The sequence below is a fragment of the Gymnoscopelus braueri genome (genome assembly GCF_963280865.1).
Source record: "Gymnoscopelus braueri genome assembly, chromosome: 9".
Taxonomy (NCBI): Eukaryota; Metazoa; Chordata; class Actinopteri; order Myctophiformes; family Myctophidae; genus Gymnoscopelus; species Gymnoscopelus braueri.
Window position 1 is genome coordinate 7268163 of NC_137610.1, and position 15725 is coordinate 7283887.

At 41.5% G+C, this 15725-nt stretch overlaps 1 protein-coding gene across 2 annotated transcripts in view; it reads left to right on the forward strand.

The window, feature by feature from the left end:
- The first annotated feature begins 90 nt into the window (after positions 1 to 90).
- Positions 91 to 15725, forward strand: part of LOC308091233 (FYVE, RhoGEF and PH domain-containing protein 4-like) — a 134103-nt gene continuing 118468 nt past the window's right edge. For both annotated transcript variants that reach the window (XM_080436680.1, XM_080436681.1), the window contains exon 1: positions 91 to 440. In XM_080436680.1, the coding sequence (XP_080292806.1) occupies positions 308 to 440 (133 nt within the window). In that variant the 5' untranslated portion in view covers positions 91 to 307. The remainder of the gene's footprint in view (positions 441 to 15725) is intronic.

Here is a 15725-nt window from a genome sequence, read left to right on the forward strand (position 1 = left end):
GCCAGCGGCAGGGGGCGGGGTTTGGGGAGGAGGACGCGCAGTTGACGGTGATTGAAGTTGAACCACACCATATCTATGGACAGAGGGACACATCGCTGGACATTGGGAGCTCCTAGAAGCGCTGGTTGTTTACATATTTTAGTAGATAATAACATAACATAATATAGCTATTACATGGTCAGGCGCACAGGACCTGGGGGAGTCCTCTGAGTTGGATACGTTGCTTGCAGCTGATGTGCGCGTAATATTTTGGATCCACACGAGAGAGCGTTTTATTTGAGAAAGTTTGGTTTGTCTGACTGATTCAATGGTTTCGATGTTGGAGCGGTCGGTGCCTCACAGAGCCATGGACCAGGACGACTTCAGGAGGGTCGCCTTCCGCAAGAAACAGCGATCAGACGTGGGAGTAGAGAGCGACCCGGAGCAACACGACTCCTCAGGTGGGTGGAGAGGAATGCAATGGAGCCTATGTTATGTTAATGTGTAGGGTCTTCCAGGCCCGTGCTTATCTGTAGGGTCGCCACTCGCCAGGAATTGTTTACTGCATCTAGGTGACATTCCATGTCAAGGAGGACCCCCGAATTCATGTGTTTGGCCGCGGACCCCCGTCTGAAAATATTTTTGTGCCAGGGACCCCCAGAAGAGCAGATTTTAGTGTAAAAAAAAAATACAAATAATAATAAAAAAACAAACAATAATAATAATAAAAAAAAGAACTATATATATATATATATATATATATATATATATATTTTTTTTTTTTTTTTTTTTTTTTAAACATTTTTAACAACACACATCTTGTATGGGGGTCCCTGGCAGATTTTGCTGCCATATATTAACTAATTTAGCTGGGGTGTGGGGACCCCACTGGGGGTCCCTGCCCCGGACCCCACTTTGATAAGAGAACCACTGATCTAGAGTAGGCCTACTTATTGTTCTTGGTGTTGCTGGTTCACAAATAATTTCACCTCCCTTTTATTATTATTCTCTATCCACTTTTTTGTCTTTTTGTATCAGAAACTGTTTAAATAATATTCTATCTGTCTGGAGACTGCAGCAGGCAGAGGAGGATAGGCGGGGAACGAGGCTAGGATAGGTATCAAGTATTATCAGATGACGAGGCTATTTACAGCCACTCTTTTCTTAGTCATGCAGTAAACATGTGTTGTCATAGTGTTAGTTGTGAAAGCATGGACTGACCAGACTAACACACCTATGGCCATGTTTACACATTGCTGCTGCAGGTATGAAGCCTGCAAAGAAAGACAAGCCCCAACCTGTTGTGTAACCACCTACAGTGCATTCCCCTCAGGGCATGGTTTCTTTTATTTTTTACAGTAGAAAAAAACATTCCTTTGCTACTTCTACAGTACATAGCAGGTTTTGCATATTGACTGCATAATGACAGGTGTCATGTCATGAACACCGAAATTGATTGCATTAGGGTCACGGACCCCCATTTGAAAATATTTTGTGCCAGGGACCTCCATTAGAAATGTGTCAACATTTGTAAAAAAAAGCTAATTACTGTACGCGTCGCCTCGTAAAGTTATTTTTTGAATAGCTGAAAAATAAATGAGTCCCTTGATGTTTGAACTGTTCCTCATTTTGCTGGGGGCCCTTTGGAACTCCCTCAAAGGACTCCTGGGGGTCCCCGGACCCCACTTTGAGAACCCATGACCTATGTTGTATGGTTCTGACTACTACAGCTTCACAGACCAAATCTTTGTTTTCAACTTCAAAGACCTGACATAAATAATGTTACAGTATCTTTTCATCCTAGACAGTCAGACAGGCGGCTGTAACAGATGGTTGGCCCAGGTTTTCATGTTGGAAGAATATGCAGTATAATACACCTCCAAGAACAGGGATTTACAGATTCATGTAACACCCCGGCACGGCCGGCACCAGCATTCTGTCTGGGCTTGCTCAGGAGGAGAAAAAAAAAGTCCTGGATCTCTCACAGAGCCAGGTCTTATCTGTGCACTGAGAGATTAAGGTGTGCTTGTGCAATCATAAACCTACAGCCAGGATTCTGTACCTGCAGACTTGCTGTTAACTTTGTTCATTGGTTAAACGTCATACCATAAGACCTCTGTTAGTCACCAGTGAGCCATGTGCTGTCTGTCACTGCAGTCACAACAATGACAGTTACACTTGTGGCTAAAGTAATGGGCTGAGTGGTGTGAGTATAAGCTCATAACATATCACATTACGATGCTTTGTGAGCTTGCAGATCGGCTATTTTCTGTGAGGAGATTTGGTGTTAAGGGTGAAAAAAAAAGAGGGGACCGTTGCTGAACACAGGCAGAAAGTTCCCAGTTTGTGTCCCGGGCACCTGTGTTGAATGTCCCTGAGCATGACGCTTAACCCCTAACTGCTCCCCGGGCGCTGCCAACGTAGCACCCACTGCTGCAGAGAACACATTTCACTGTTTATGAACATTTACATCGACAAATACCCAAATTATTATGATTATAATTAAGTATAGAGCCCTGGGCATCCCCTTTAACAAAGTATAGTAAGTTTGTGGCAAAATGAGTGCTGAGAATCACGGGGGAAGCCCCTCCTTAGGGATTACTTGTGCCAGTCAACATGTTGCACAACCTCAGTTCTGTTATACCTGGCCTTACACTGAGGCACAAGCATACATGAGTGATTGTGTACTGTGGAATAACCACACAGCTGTCCCTACTGCAACCAAAGTTATCACACTTTTACACTGCTGCTGCTGCTGTGCTGCATGCAGTGGTGTAAAGTAACTAAGTACATTTAATCAAGTACTGTATTTAAGTAACATTTTGAGGTACTTTTACTTTAATGGAGTATTTCCAATGTTCAATACTTTTACTTGTACTCCACTACATCTAAAAGGCAAATATTGTACTTTTACTCCACTACAATTATTTGAAAACTTTAGTTACTAGTTACTTTGCAGATATAAATTATTATATTATAAAACATATATTAACCACTTTAGCCCCGTTTTATATATAGACTATTTTAAAATAGACGATCTACAAGCTCACAGCGCGTCGCGACGCGTTGTGAGCTTGTAGATCGTCTATTTTCAAACATTTTGGTACTTTTCTTTTGGCACTTTAAGTATATTTTGATGCCAATACTTTTGTACTTTTACTCAAGTAACATTTTGAACACGGGCCTTATACTTGTAACAGAGTATTTCTACGTTTCAGTATTGATACTATTACTTAAGTAGAAAATGTGAGTACTTTTTCCACCACTGGCTGCATGCACTAAACACTGCAGGACAGTCTTTTATGAATGGACAACACAGTAGGGCTGTGTTATGGTAAAATTATATATCCAGTCGAGGTGAAGCTGATAAGAAATATGATAATTTGTTGAATCCAACTGCATCAAAAACAAGCATGTTTCCTTTATAATGTCCTGCCCCCAAAGCCCACGAGGGCCTGCACCCGGGCTTAACTCTCTCTGTGCCCCTCTCAACCGTGGTGTCCCCCCCCCCCCCCCAAGCTCTGTGTCCTCGCCTTCAGCCCATCTCTCTGTCCTCGTCTCCCAAACCAAGTTCCTCCAAGCTCTCCAAAAAGAAGTTCCTCTCATATCATTTCTCAGTGTCTTTATACCTCTCTCTCCCAAGCTAGGCCCAGGGGTCCCATGACAAATAAACATACCTGTGTGACATGGCCTTTTACTGTACATATAGCTTGATTCAATCAAAGGCAGGCCTTCAGGGCAAGGTGTTTATGATCCCTTCAACAAAAGGAACTAACACATTCTAAAGGATTACAGATACTGCCATTACAGCTTTGAGCTTTGAAATGATCTCACGATTATTTCAAAGCTATTTTCACAATTTTTGTACTGTGGTGGTGTTTACCAACAGAAACACATTGCCCTTTCGCTGTACTTTGGTGTTTTCCCTGTTTGTTTTGGTAGACGGGGACGTTTTACTCATTTTAGTCGACTATAACAAATAAATATATTATTTATTTTTCATGTTGACTCGATATTTAAGAAATAAAAAAAACATATATATACTGTATATAAAAACAACTGCTTCTAAATTATTAGATTAACCTAAATGAGCAAGATAAAGTCGGTTATTGGTTATCGGTTTCGACATATTTTCGGTTAATTGCCCAGCCCTACAAACACAGTGAATACGTTCGTAGAGGAACCATCCATAGTGAAACAAAGGATGAGACGGGTCAGTAACAAGACTGCAAGGTCTTCTTGAACTCCTTGTTAACCACTTAAACCCTCTATACTTAGTAAAACCGACCTGAGTTGCACTGTACACTTTGTGCACTCTTTTTTTTTTGTACCTCTACCCCAAATCTTTTTGCCGGAAATTGCCTATCTACAGTACAAGCTTACAATGCATGTTGACGTTCCCCCCAGAGCAGGGATGCTAGGACTCCAGTGATTAACGCTCCAGTGAGTCCTCTAATAGGGAAGGATGCTTCTGTTGTTGTTTCACAGTCCACAGACTCCAGACAGACAGAGAGAGAGAGAGAGAGATGTGTGGTCTAAGACATGAGCACAGCTATGCAGCCACAATACTAAATGCTGCATCATTAAATGTAGTATTGAACCATGTCACATGGAAGGAATGTGTAATCATCTGTGGTATGGAAAATCAAGTCAGTCAACTTATACTAACATTGTACAGTATGCTGACTTATGGGTGGCTCCCCTCGTTCTCTCTCTCTCTCTCTCTCTCTCTCTCTCTCTCTCTCTCTCTCTCTCTCTCTCTCTCTCTCTCTCTCTCTCTATCCACACACACACACACACACACACACACACACACACACACACACACACACACACACACACACACACACACACACACACACACACACACACACACACACTTCGACCGCAGTTCAACTCAAGTTCACTTTTATTTTATTCATTCATTGTTTTATTTATTACATGACAGAATTCTGTATTTTTATTGTGTACAATTCTTTGAGGGGAACACACATTGATTCAGGCGGGGTGTAAACATTAGTTTTGTAATTGAATTAATGGATAACATCTGCACATAATACCAATTCATAGATTTTTATGTAGGATATGACTAACTTATTCAGGCTGACAGAATAAGTCACAGAAGAACTGATTAGCCATATCATGATCACACTGGCTCAATTATTCTTAATGCTAAAAATGCATGTCTGTGTCTTCTGTCTTGCTAGTACTATTGGGAATATAATGTCACAAAATGGCAAAATTATGAAGACTTTAACAAAGTATTGCCAGTTAATGAACTTGGTGAAAGTAAGCCGTAAATAGCCAATCTACAAGCTCACAACGCATCACAGTGCGATGTGCTGTGAGCTTGTAGATCTGCTATTTTATTTTGCTATTCGCACAATAAAATACGGAAGATTTAGTGGTTTAATAGACGTCTGTGTTTATTGGTCTAAACAAATACCTGGGCTATTCCTGAAATCAAATACAAATGAGATTTCCGGATGGGGGGGGGTTACCAGGCTAACTCTAACTTTCAATCTTGTGCATTGATCCTATCCCACGGTTACCCTTATTCCATTCTCTTACCTTATCCAACCTTCCACTAAACTCATGTTAACTGATATACTGATTTGCAGACACATGCAGACACATGCCATTATATGGGCACATTTCCTAATAATGATGACTCAATCAGACAATCCGGTACACTTCCCCTTCTTGAGATTTAATGTGGAATTTCTTGCCCTCTGACTTCCCAGTAAGTGACAACATTGACGTATTATATTATATATATATAGAAAATATTCACTTTTACTTTCCTTCTCCTATTACTAAATGCATGGTCAGCGACCACATGCAATACCTTCACAGACCACCAGTGGTCCACGGACCACCTGTTGAAAACCCCTGTCTTAGGGAAAGACAGGCCACTCAGTCCGCTTCTCCGTAACTACTCTGCCGGGATTGGGGGAGGCTCTGGCACGTGGAGGGACTAGGCTCTGTGGGTGTCCTCCTGGCCGGACTCCTCCTTCGCCTCACCAGGTCCAGGACCTGAGCGTTGCACCAGACTCCCCCCGATCCAAACATTTGCTTCTGGCTTGATGGTTTCTTGGGCCGTGGTGGTACTGCAGGCTCCACTTGCAGCTTGCTTGAATGGCCCTCCTAAAGGCCTCACCGTGGATCTGTTGGGCTTCTTCCTCGCGGAAGACACAGGCTGGGGCGCTAACTAACCCATACTGCTCCCGGATGCCGTCTACATTCCGGTTGTCAACCGTCTCTCCAGTGGTCACCAAACTATTCCTGGTTGTCACGTAGTCTAATTCCAATAGCCACTAAATAGAATCACTAACTATAAAGAAAACATCACATGGATGCACCTGGAGGCTGGGACGTATCATCAGTGTTGTAGCCTGAGGTCATAGGGTGTTTCGGGATATACGCAGATCTACAAGCATCTGCTATTTTTGAAAAATCGTTAAAGAATTTGCAAATCTTTGAATACATGTTTATTTTTAAAGCAAATATTTTTAACTAAAATCTTTGCTTTTGGAGGTCTCTGGCACAAAACCTTTTCAGGAGGTGGTCCGCGGCCAAATAAATATCAATTTGGGGGTCCTTGACATGTAAAAGTTTGAGAAACACTGGCCTACATACCCTGGAAAAGAGCTTTAATCTTGATTGCCTCTCGTGCCACAAAAAAACACATCATCATCACTAAACCTCAGCGCATGACAATGTTAGCATGGCTAATTCATAAAGCAACCCTGTTGCTCTTGTGTTTACGCTTCCCCTCTGTAAGCTGACTGATGATGGTGTTTTAATTTGTATGGGGCAAAGAGCTCGGGGCCTTGCAGGATTTGTGCTGGGTGGTTTGTTTGTGGGACTTGGTTGTGCGTCACGCAACAATGGAGGCGATTGTGTGTGGCGGTGGCCCGCTAAGGGAAGCGAGCGGCAGTGGAACTGCATGAATCGGTGGCTCTGTGGTCTGCTAGCATTCTGTTGTTTCTATTGTTCATGCTGCACGGCCGACTGATCCTGAACTGAACCCTCGCAGTTCCCTCCATGCTGGCATCACCTCACTTCTGTCAAAAAAAATACTGGCCTCTGAGTCGTAGGGGTGAACAGTGGACAGTAACGAAGTGTATTTACTTGAGTACTGTACTTAAATTAAGTGCAGTTTTTTTTAATCTGTACTTTAATTTTGTTATTTTGGAAAGTTGTGACTTTCACTCCATTACTTTTCAAATACAAATACTGTATTGTACTGTTGACACTACATTTCTAGGAAGGGTTCCCCGGGACCCCAAAATACATTATGAATTAACCACAATGAGACCAATTTCTAAAGTAGTCAAAATAGCAGATCTACAAGCTCACTCCAATGCAATGATTTTAGTATTGTTTGATATATATTGATATTAAAGAAATTATACTTTGTAACGTGTACTTTTGAAGACTTATTTAAGTATTTTTAAGTATTTTTTTTTAAGCAAGAAGTACTTAAACTGAAGTACAAATTTGATTGAGCAACTTTCACTTTCAGTATATTTACCAACCAGGAGTACCACAGCTCGTAGCCTACGGCAGCGTTAGTTATGACAGTGTTTATTGGAAATGTTATTAATTCATTACTGTAAATCATTATACCACGTTTAATAAGTTGCTCATAAATCCATTTGAAGAGCTCCCACTTTGTGGTCGCTGTCTCAAGAGCCACTGTCATTGTGAAACACTCATCCAGTGCCCGACCTCTTTAGAACGCCAATTTTGAAACGGTTCATTGGAAAGTATTTCCTCTGCCCTCTGTGGTTATACACAAGTTAATTACCCAGTGTATTGAACACCCTGTAAGAGAATGAAGAAACACAAATAGCACGCCAGTATTGTTGTGTCATGGTCCTGTCACTCTATGGTTCAATAAAACCCTAAAGTCCAGTTTATAGACGACATACACAGAAATTACCGTTCACCTGAGCAAGGCATATTTATTCCCTCTATAATATGTGAATAAAAGAACAGCAAATTAAAGACAAAATACGACCTGAAGGAAATTCGCTCCACATCAAAGTCTGCATGCAATCAAGCGTTCAGTTGAGCGCCTGGAGAATTCTGAAGTTCTTATCTTTACATTCAGTGTATCAAAGCAGTGGCTGGCAAGGCCTGCCTTCTGACTGGAGCACAGCCCCTGTGCTCCACACTCTATAAAGTAAAGGTTGACGGCCCAAGGTTCCACAGTGGACCTTCAGTATCACACAGGCAGAGGCCCTTCAACACAGACAAACATTCTCTTAGCCTACATTAAGGGTTCCCTACCCTTTTTTCAGGCTATGAACCCCCCCCCCCCCCCCCACAATAATAATATTTGAACTGGGGACCTCCCTCCCTGACAAGCACTTGGAATTGTAATAGCTGAGGCGTTACATTTTGTATGTCTAGGCTCTACAGATGCCTCAGTACAAGCGAAACTTGTAGGAATGTACGGGAACAAGGCAATATATGAAGACAATAGACATATCTCGCGGAATGGCAGAAAATGGGTTCACAATGTCCTAGCTGCAGTGTCAGAGGAAAAAAGAATTTTAAGAACACATATAAAGAGATAAAAGTCATGACGTCATGTCGTTACCACGGTAACCAAAGCAGATAAGTCGACGCAGGGCAGCTTTGGGTTGATGTTGTTTAAATCAGTCTAAACACACAGATCTGGTCACTTGCAAATGCAGTGTGAACAGTCGGGCCAAAAGATCAGATTTGAGAAATAAATCGGATTTGACTGGATTTGACTGCAGTCTGAGCCTTAAGAGAATGAAGAAACACAAATAGCACACCAGTATCCCACAGGCAGAGGCCCTTCAACACAGACAAACATTCTGTTAGCCAACATTATCCAATATCCATCCAAGGTTTTATTATAGATGAGTTGCCTTGAGTCTGCATTCTTTCTCCTCTGACAGAACAGAAAACACATGAACAGTCATGACTTTTTAGAGAAAATAACGCCATGTTCTTCCTCAAATGCATGGAATTCCTCAATGCTAAAAAAAAAATCTGTTTTCTTGAAAGCTGAAAGACTTTGTGCTGTACATTTTTATATGATTTTGTTAAACTAAGTGTTAAATACTGTAGCTCTGTATTCTAATAGTAATCATTGCTATAGAGTGTTTGTTCAATAACAGGGGTCTCCCGTCTCTCCAGGTCTTTAGTAAACAGAAAATACAGAGGTTGGCTTTTTTTTTTTTTTTTACAACTTTATTTATGGTATTTTCAGTTTTAAGGACATACAACCCCACATATACCCCACCCTCCCTGGTTCCCTCACAAAAATAAAAATACAACAATAAAACAACATTTATAAATGGGGGAGAAAAATAAAATAAAATACGAGAGCAGTAAATAATTGAAGTTCGAGTTGAAAACAAAATAGACAAAAAATAAATAAAATTGAAATTAAAAGGAAAAGTTCTTAATAAGCTTAAGGGGGTTTAGCATAACCAGACCAGACAGTTAGCAATGCATTTGGCAAATATAGGGTACCACACATCCAAGTACAGTTAGAGAAGCGACCAGCATTTCTAGAAACCACAGTAAACAGGAACAAAATGAAAACACTTATTGAGTCAAAATACAGTATCACTTTCAGTAGTTGTAGGAAAAGACAGAGTAAGGGTGAACTCAATAAAAGGGGACCAGGCCTTTATGAATTTTCGGCGAGACTTGTATCTGTTGTACCTGAGCTTTTCTAATGGTATAAAGGACAGCACATCCTTGACCCAACTCGTAAATGTTGGAGGTTTATCTGATTTCCAATTGCGGAGAATAAGCCTCCGAGCTATAAGTGAAGAGAATGCTATGAAGTTGGCCTGAGGAGAGGTAATTGGTACATCATCATTGGGAACTCCAAATATAGCAGTTATTGGATTGGGCTCAATTATAATATGACAAATGGTTGAGAAGGCATTAAAGATATTATTCCAAAACTGAGTCAAGGATGTGCATCCCCAAAACATATGGCCAACAGTGGCTGGTTCTAGATTACATCTAATACAGGTAGAATCTATATCAGGATAAATTTTGGACAGTTTTTCTCTCGAGAAATGCAAACGATGAAGTATTTTAAATTGGATCAAGCAGTGTCTGAGACACAGGGAGGTGGTATTAATGCGTCTCAAAGAGCGCTCCCAGATATCCTCATCCAGCTCAATACCTAGGTCCTGTTCCCAGGCTAGTTTTGTTCTGTCCAAGAGAGGCGGTTTAATCTCCTGTATGGTCTTATATATATTAGATACGCTTCCTTTGGTGTATGGGTCCCAATCTAGTATGGTGTCTAGTATACTCTTATCTGGCATTGTCGGAAATGGAAAATGTTCCCTAGCAAAACTACGTACCTGGAGGTATCTAAAAAAGTGAGATTTTGGTAACTCGTGGTCCTGTTGAAGGATTTCAAAAGAGGCAAATGTACCATCTACAAATAAATCGCAAAAAAATATCAAGCCATTGGAGTGCCATGTCTTAAAAGCTGTGTCCGTCCGGGAGGGAGGAAAAAGATGATTGTTAGTCAGGGGCATATGGCCACACATGTTTTTAAAACCAAAATGATTTCTAAATTGGCGCCAGATTTTGAGAGAGCTTTTTATCACCTGATTACTAATGTGTGTAATAGTACCACCCGGAAGTGCAGAGCTCAGCATGGACACCGGAGAAACCCTAGGATCAGAAAGTGATTCCATGAGGGCCCAAGTCGGGCCACGTTTGTTTTCATGAACTGATACCCAGTAAATCATTTTTTTGATATTTGCTGACCAGTAATAAAACATAAAGTTAGGCAACCCCAGTCCTCCTGATGACCTTGGTAACTCTAGAAGAGCTTTTTTGGCTCGAGGACGGGCTTTATTCCAAATAAAGGTAGAGATACAGCTGTTGAGATCCCGGAACATGGATTTAGGTAAGAACAATGGAATCATTTGGAATAGATACAGAAAACGGGGTAAAACTGTCATTTTAATTGTGTTAACCCTCCCTGCTAAAGAGACGGGTAATGAAGCCCATCTCTCAAGATCTGATTTGGTGCGGTCTAACAGCTGTTTAAAATTACGCACATATAGGTCCTTATAGGATCGAGTGACAGTGACCCCCAGGTAGGTAAAAGACTGAAGTTCCAACTTAAACGGGAGGTTGTTATAACTGAGATCTAGGGCCAATTGGTTAATAGGGAAGAACAAACTTTTGGAAAAATTTAATTTATAGCCTGAAAGTCTGCCAAAATGATTGAGTATGTCTATGAGCGGAGGGACGGATTCAATTGGGCTCGAAACATATATGAGCAGGTCATCAGCATAAAGCGAAACCTTGTGTATAGCGCCCCCTCTCTCAATACCAGACACCCTGTCCTCTTCTCTGAGTGCTATAGCTAATGGTTCAATAGCGATATTAAATAAATATGGCGAAAGACTACAACCCTGCCTGACAGAGCGGTGAAGCGAGAAGTAATCTGAGCGTATAGAATTGGTTATCACTGAAGCTTTAGGAGCGGTATAAAGTAATCTGATCCAATCAATAAATGATGGGCCGAATCCAAACTTTTCTAGTACCGCCATAAGGTATTTCCACTCAATTCTATCAAAAGCTTTCTCACAATCGAGCGAGAGCACCGCTTCCGCCCGGAGGGTTGAATGAGAAGAGTAGAGCACATTGAAAAGTCGCCGCATATTGTAAAAGGATTGTCTGCCTGGTACAAAACCGGTTTGATCGGGTGCGATAATATTAGGGATCACTGTGTCGATCCTTTGAGAGAGGATCTTGGTGAGAATTTTGTAATCAGAACATAAAATACTAATAGGCCGATAGGCACCACAGTCCAGAGGATCTCTGCCCTTTTTAAGCAAAACCGAAATAGTTGCTTGTGTCATGGTCTCTGGCAGCCTCTTGGCTAGGAGCGCTTCTTGGTATACTGAACTTAGTATGGGGGCCAATTTTGTGGAAAAAGCTTTATAAAATTCTATGGGAAACCCATCTGGCCCCGCTGCCTTGCCATTATGCATTGAATTAATAGCTAGAGTGATTTCTTCATTCGATATGGCAGCCTCAAAGCCAACTTGAGCCACTGGATCAATTACTGGAATGTTAATTTTGTCAAGAAAGGCATTAATCTCTGACGAGTCAACATTGGACTCTGATGTATAAAGATTACTGTAGAACTCTCTGAACTGATCATTAATGATTTTGGGATTTGTGGAAGTCTCACCAGGTGCTACACGTATCTCTGGAATAGCTCTACTCGCCGCTGCCTGTTTAAGTTGGTGGGATAGGAGTTTACCTGACTTATCGCCATGTTCATAAAAAGTTTGCCTAGATTTAAATAAAAGCTGTTCAGTGTGTCTTATCGATAAGTTGTCAAATTCAGTTTGGAGCAGTAAACGTTCTTTATATAATTCAGGATCAGGGTCAATAGAAAATTTTTGGTCTAATTCAGCCATTTGAGTGGTCAGTTCTGTAATACGTTTTGTGCGTTTCTTTTTGTCATAAGCCGAATAAGAAATGATCTGTCCTCTGAGATAAGCTTTCAGAGATTGCCATATAACAGTAAAAGACATCCCCGGGGTAGTATTAATATTCAGATAGGTATCTATTTGGTCAGTCAAAAACTTTATGAAATTATCACTGGCCAGCATTAAAGGATCCAATCGCCAGGTACGCTGTGGCGCTACACTGTTGGGGAAACACATATCCATTTGAACTGGACTATGATCAGAGATTACTATATTGTGATATTGGCAGTTTGTGACAAACGGGAGAGACCCACAATCGAGAAGAAAGAAATCGATTCGGCTGAATGAACGGTGAACATGTGAAAAAAATGAGTATTGTTTAGCTGTGGGATTAGCCTTCCTCCAAGGATCTGTAAGTTTATACGAGTCCATAAATGACAAAACAACCTTACCGGATTTGGAAATTGTACTGCCGGGCCTAGGTCTGGATTTATCTAAACCTGGGTTCTGTACGAGGTTCCAGTCCCCGGCCTGGATCAGATAGTGCGTGTGAAGGTCTGGTAGCTTTGCTATAAAACGAGAGAAAAACTGTGGATTGTCCCAATTGGGTCCATAAACATTAGCCAGTACAACCTGTGAGCCAAAAAGATTCCCAGAAACAATTATGTATCTGCCGTTATTGTCTGCAATCACTGAAGTTGGAACAAAAGGAACTCCCTTCTTAATCAGTATGGCTGCACCCCTAGATCTATCACCATATTTAGAACAAAAAATCTGTCCAATCCAACCCCTCTCAAGTTTAGAGTTATCACATGTACGGAGATGGGTTTCTTGCAAAAACATAATTTCTGCACCCAGAGATTTCAAATGTGTAAATACACGAGTACGTTTAATTGGATGGTGGATCCCCTTAATATTCCAACTAATAAATCAAATTGTACCTAGAGTACCAACATTAGGAGACACCATAATGCGTTTCTAAATTATGTAATAAAATCAGGTGCATCAAATCTAGATAGACTGTAACCCTCAAGCTTAATCGTTCAAAAGTGAAAAGGCATATATAAAAAATAAAAACACATTTAGCAAAAGACAAAAAGGGGAAAAAGAAAAAACGGGTGGAAAAAGGGGAACCTAAACCCCTGTGCTGGTCTCCCAATCCGTGGGAGATCGCACTATCCCTCTCTACACTAGAGAAGGAAAAGCACATAATGAGTGCTAGAAAAACAGGGAAACCGCTATGCAAAACTGGAGGATTGCTGAACCCACGCGGTCCGAAGAACAATTCTTATTAAACTGTAAAGGCCCAATCTGCGATAAACATTGGTGAATATATCTTAGATAGATCACAAAAACTATTAGATCACAAAGCTGAAAAATGTCAACATTGAGTAGAAAAATGAATACAAAAATAAATACAAAATCAACCCCTATACAGAGATCTCAGCCTCACCCAGAAGGGAGGAAAATAAATAAATAGAATAAAATAAAAGACCCTTAAGATGAGCATTAAGCCGTGAACAATGACAGTCCAATGATCAGGATTTAGAAATATCTAAAAATGTATGTCCACTCACAGTATTAGAGAGCACCGTTAATGATCAATGTCCAAATATTTTAAAATAAAAGAAAAGAGTAGGAACTTTTCAAAAAAGAAAGTCGTGTACAGTGCTCTCAGATTGTATATTATACAACCATCCGAAGTGGAGAGGAATAATAAAAATAAAATAGAATTATGATAAATGAGATATTTATAACAAAGCCACTGGCTGTAGGGTCATAACTAGTAAGATAGATATCTAAATAGAGATCAAAATAATATAAATGAAAATAAACAAAAGCCCAAGCCTATTCTAGACAAAAAGTACACCACAAAACACACACACACACACACACACACACACACACACACACACACACACACACACACACACAATAGCCTTGGATATTTACAATATTAAAGAGCCCCCTCTCCTGTATGAGGCTTAACTGAATAGACCTGTATCAAAGTAGCAAAAGGGGTGAATGAAGGAATAATAATAAAGTCAGCTTGTGTTGGTTATTCTTATGTAAGCCTAAATAAGCTATGGAGGTGGCTCAGGTGACGTGTTGCCTGCTCGAGATGATGTGCTGCCCGGTCGGGGTGATGTGTTGCTCGCTCGAGGTGACGTGTTGCCCGGTCGGGGTGACGTGTTGCTCGCTCGAGGTGACGTGCTGCTCGCTCGGGGTGAAGTGTTGCCTGCTCGAGTTGTCTGAGGAATGATGGTCTGTATGGTGTAGGACTGGGCCTCCCTGGAGTCCAGGAAGACCTTCTCCACGCCGTTGAAGGTGATGTGGAATCGGGCGGGATGGGTGATGCCATACCGGACCCCGGGTAGACCTTTGAGTAGATTCCTCACATCATTGAAGGCAGCGCGGGCTTTGGCCACCCGAGCAGGAAGGTCAGGGAAGACAGAAATAGTCATGTCATTTACCTTAAGCCTCTGATGTGTCTTGGCAAGACGTAGTATCTCAACACAGTCAGCGGCGTAGTGGAGGCGTGCTATGATGGTTCTAGGCGGCTGACCTGGCTTGGGTACCGGCTGGAAGGTCCTGTGTGAGCGGTCCACCATCACCTTGTCCCCCAATTGGAATGCTTTCTGTAGTAGATCTGCCACGAAGATAGGAGAGCTATTGTGGGGACCCTCTGGTACCCCCAGTATCCTCACGTTCTGTCGTCTTGACCTTGACTCAAGGTCGTCACATTTATTCAGCAAGGAGTCAGTCACAGAATTCAGTCGTTTAATCTCACCCTGCAGTGCTGTGATGTCATCAGAGCAGCCTGACCAGCTGTGCTCAGCGTCGCCAAGGGTGTTGCGCACTGAGGCTAGATCAGTATTAATTACCGATTTAAACTCTTCAAATCCTGTCTTAATTGCATGAACATCATTTCGAATCGTCGCCATTTCGCTCTCTAAGACCGTTCTGAACTCTGTTTTCATCATATCTACAAAGTCTGAGCGAAGAGAAGAGAGTAGCTCACGTTTGAAATCCTCCGTGCTGAGAGCCGCAGCCGCGACTCCCGAGCCGGCATCCTTATCACTCGAGACTGAGGCTACAGCTGGTGAAGTAGGCCTCAGCGACGCCATGAGTGTAGACTGTGTAGTCTGTCGTCTGGTGCTCTTCTGAGCCATATTTTCGGTTGAGAAACAATCCAAGTACTTATTCAAGCTTACAAAGTTAGTATGTCGCAGTGAACTAAGTTTTGTGCCGTTCAAATCATTATTTAATTACACG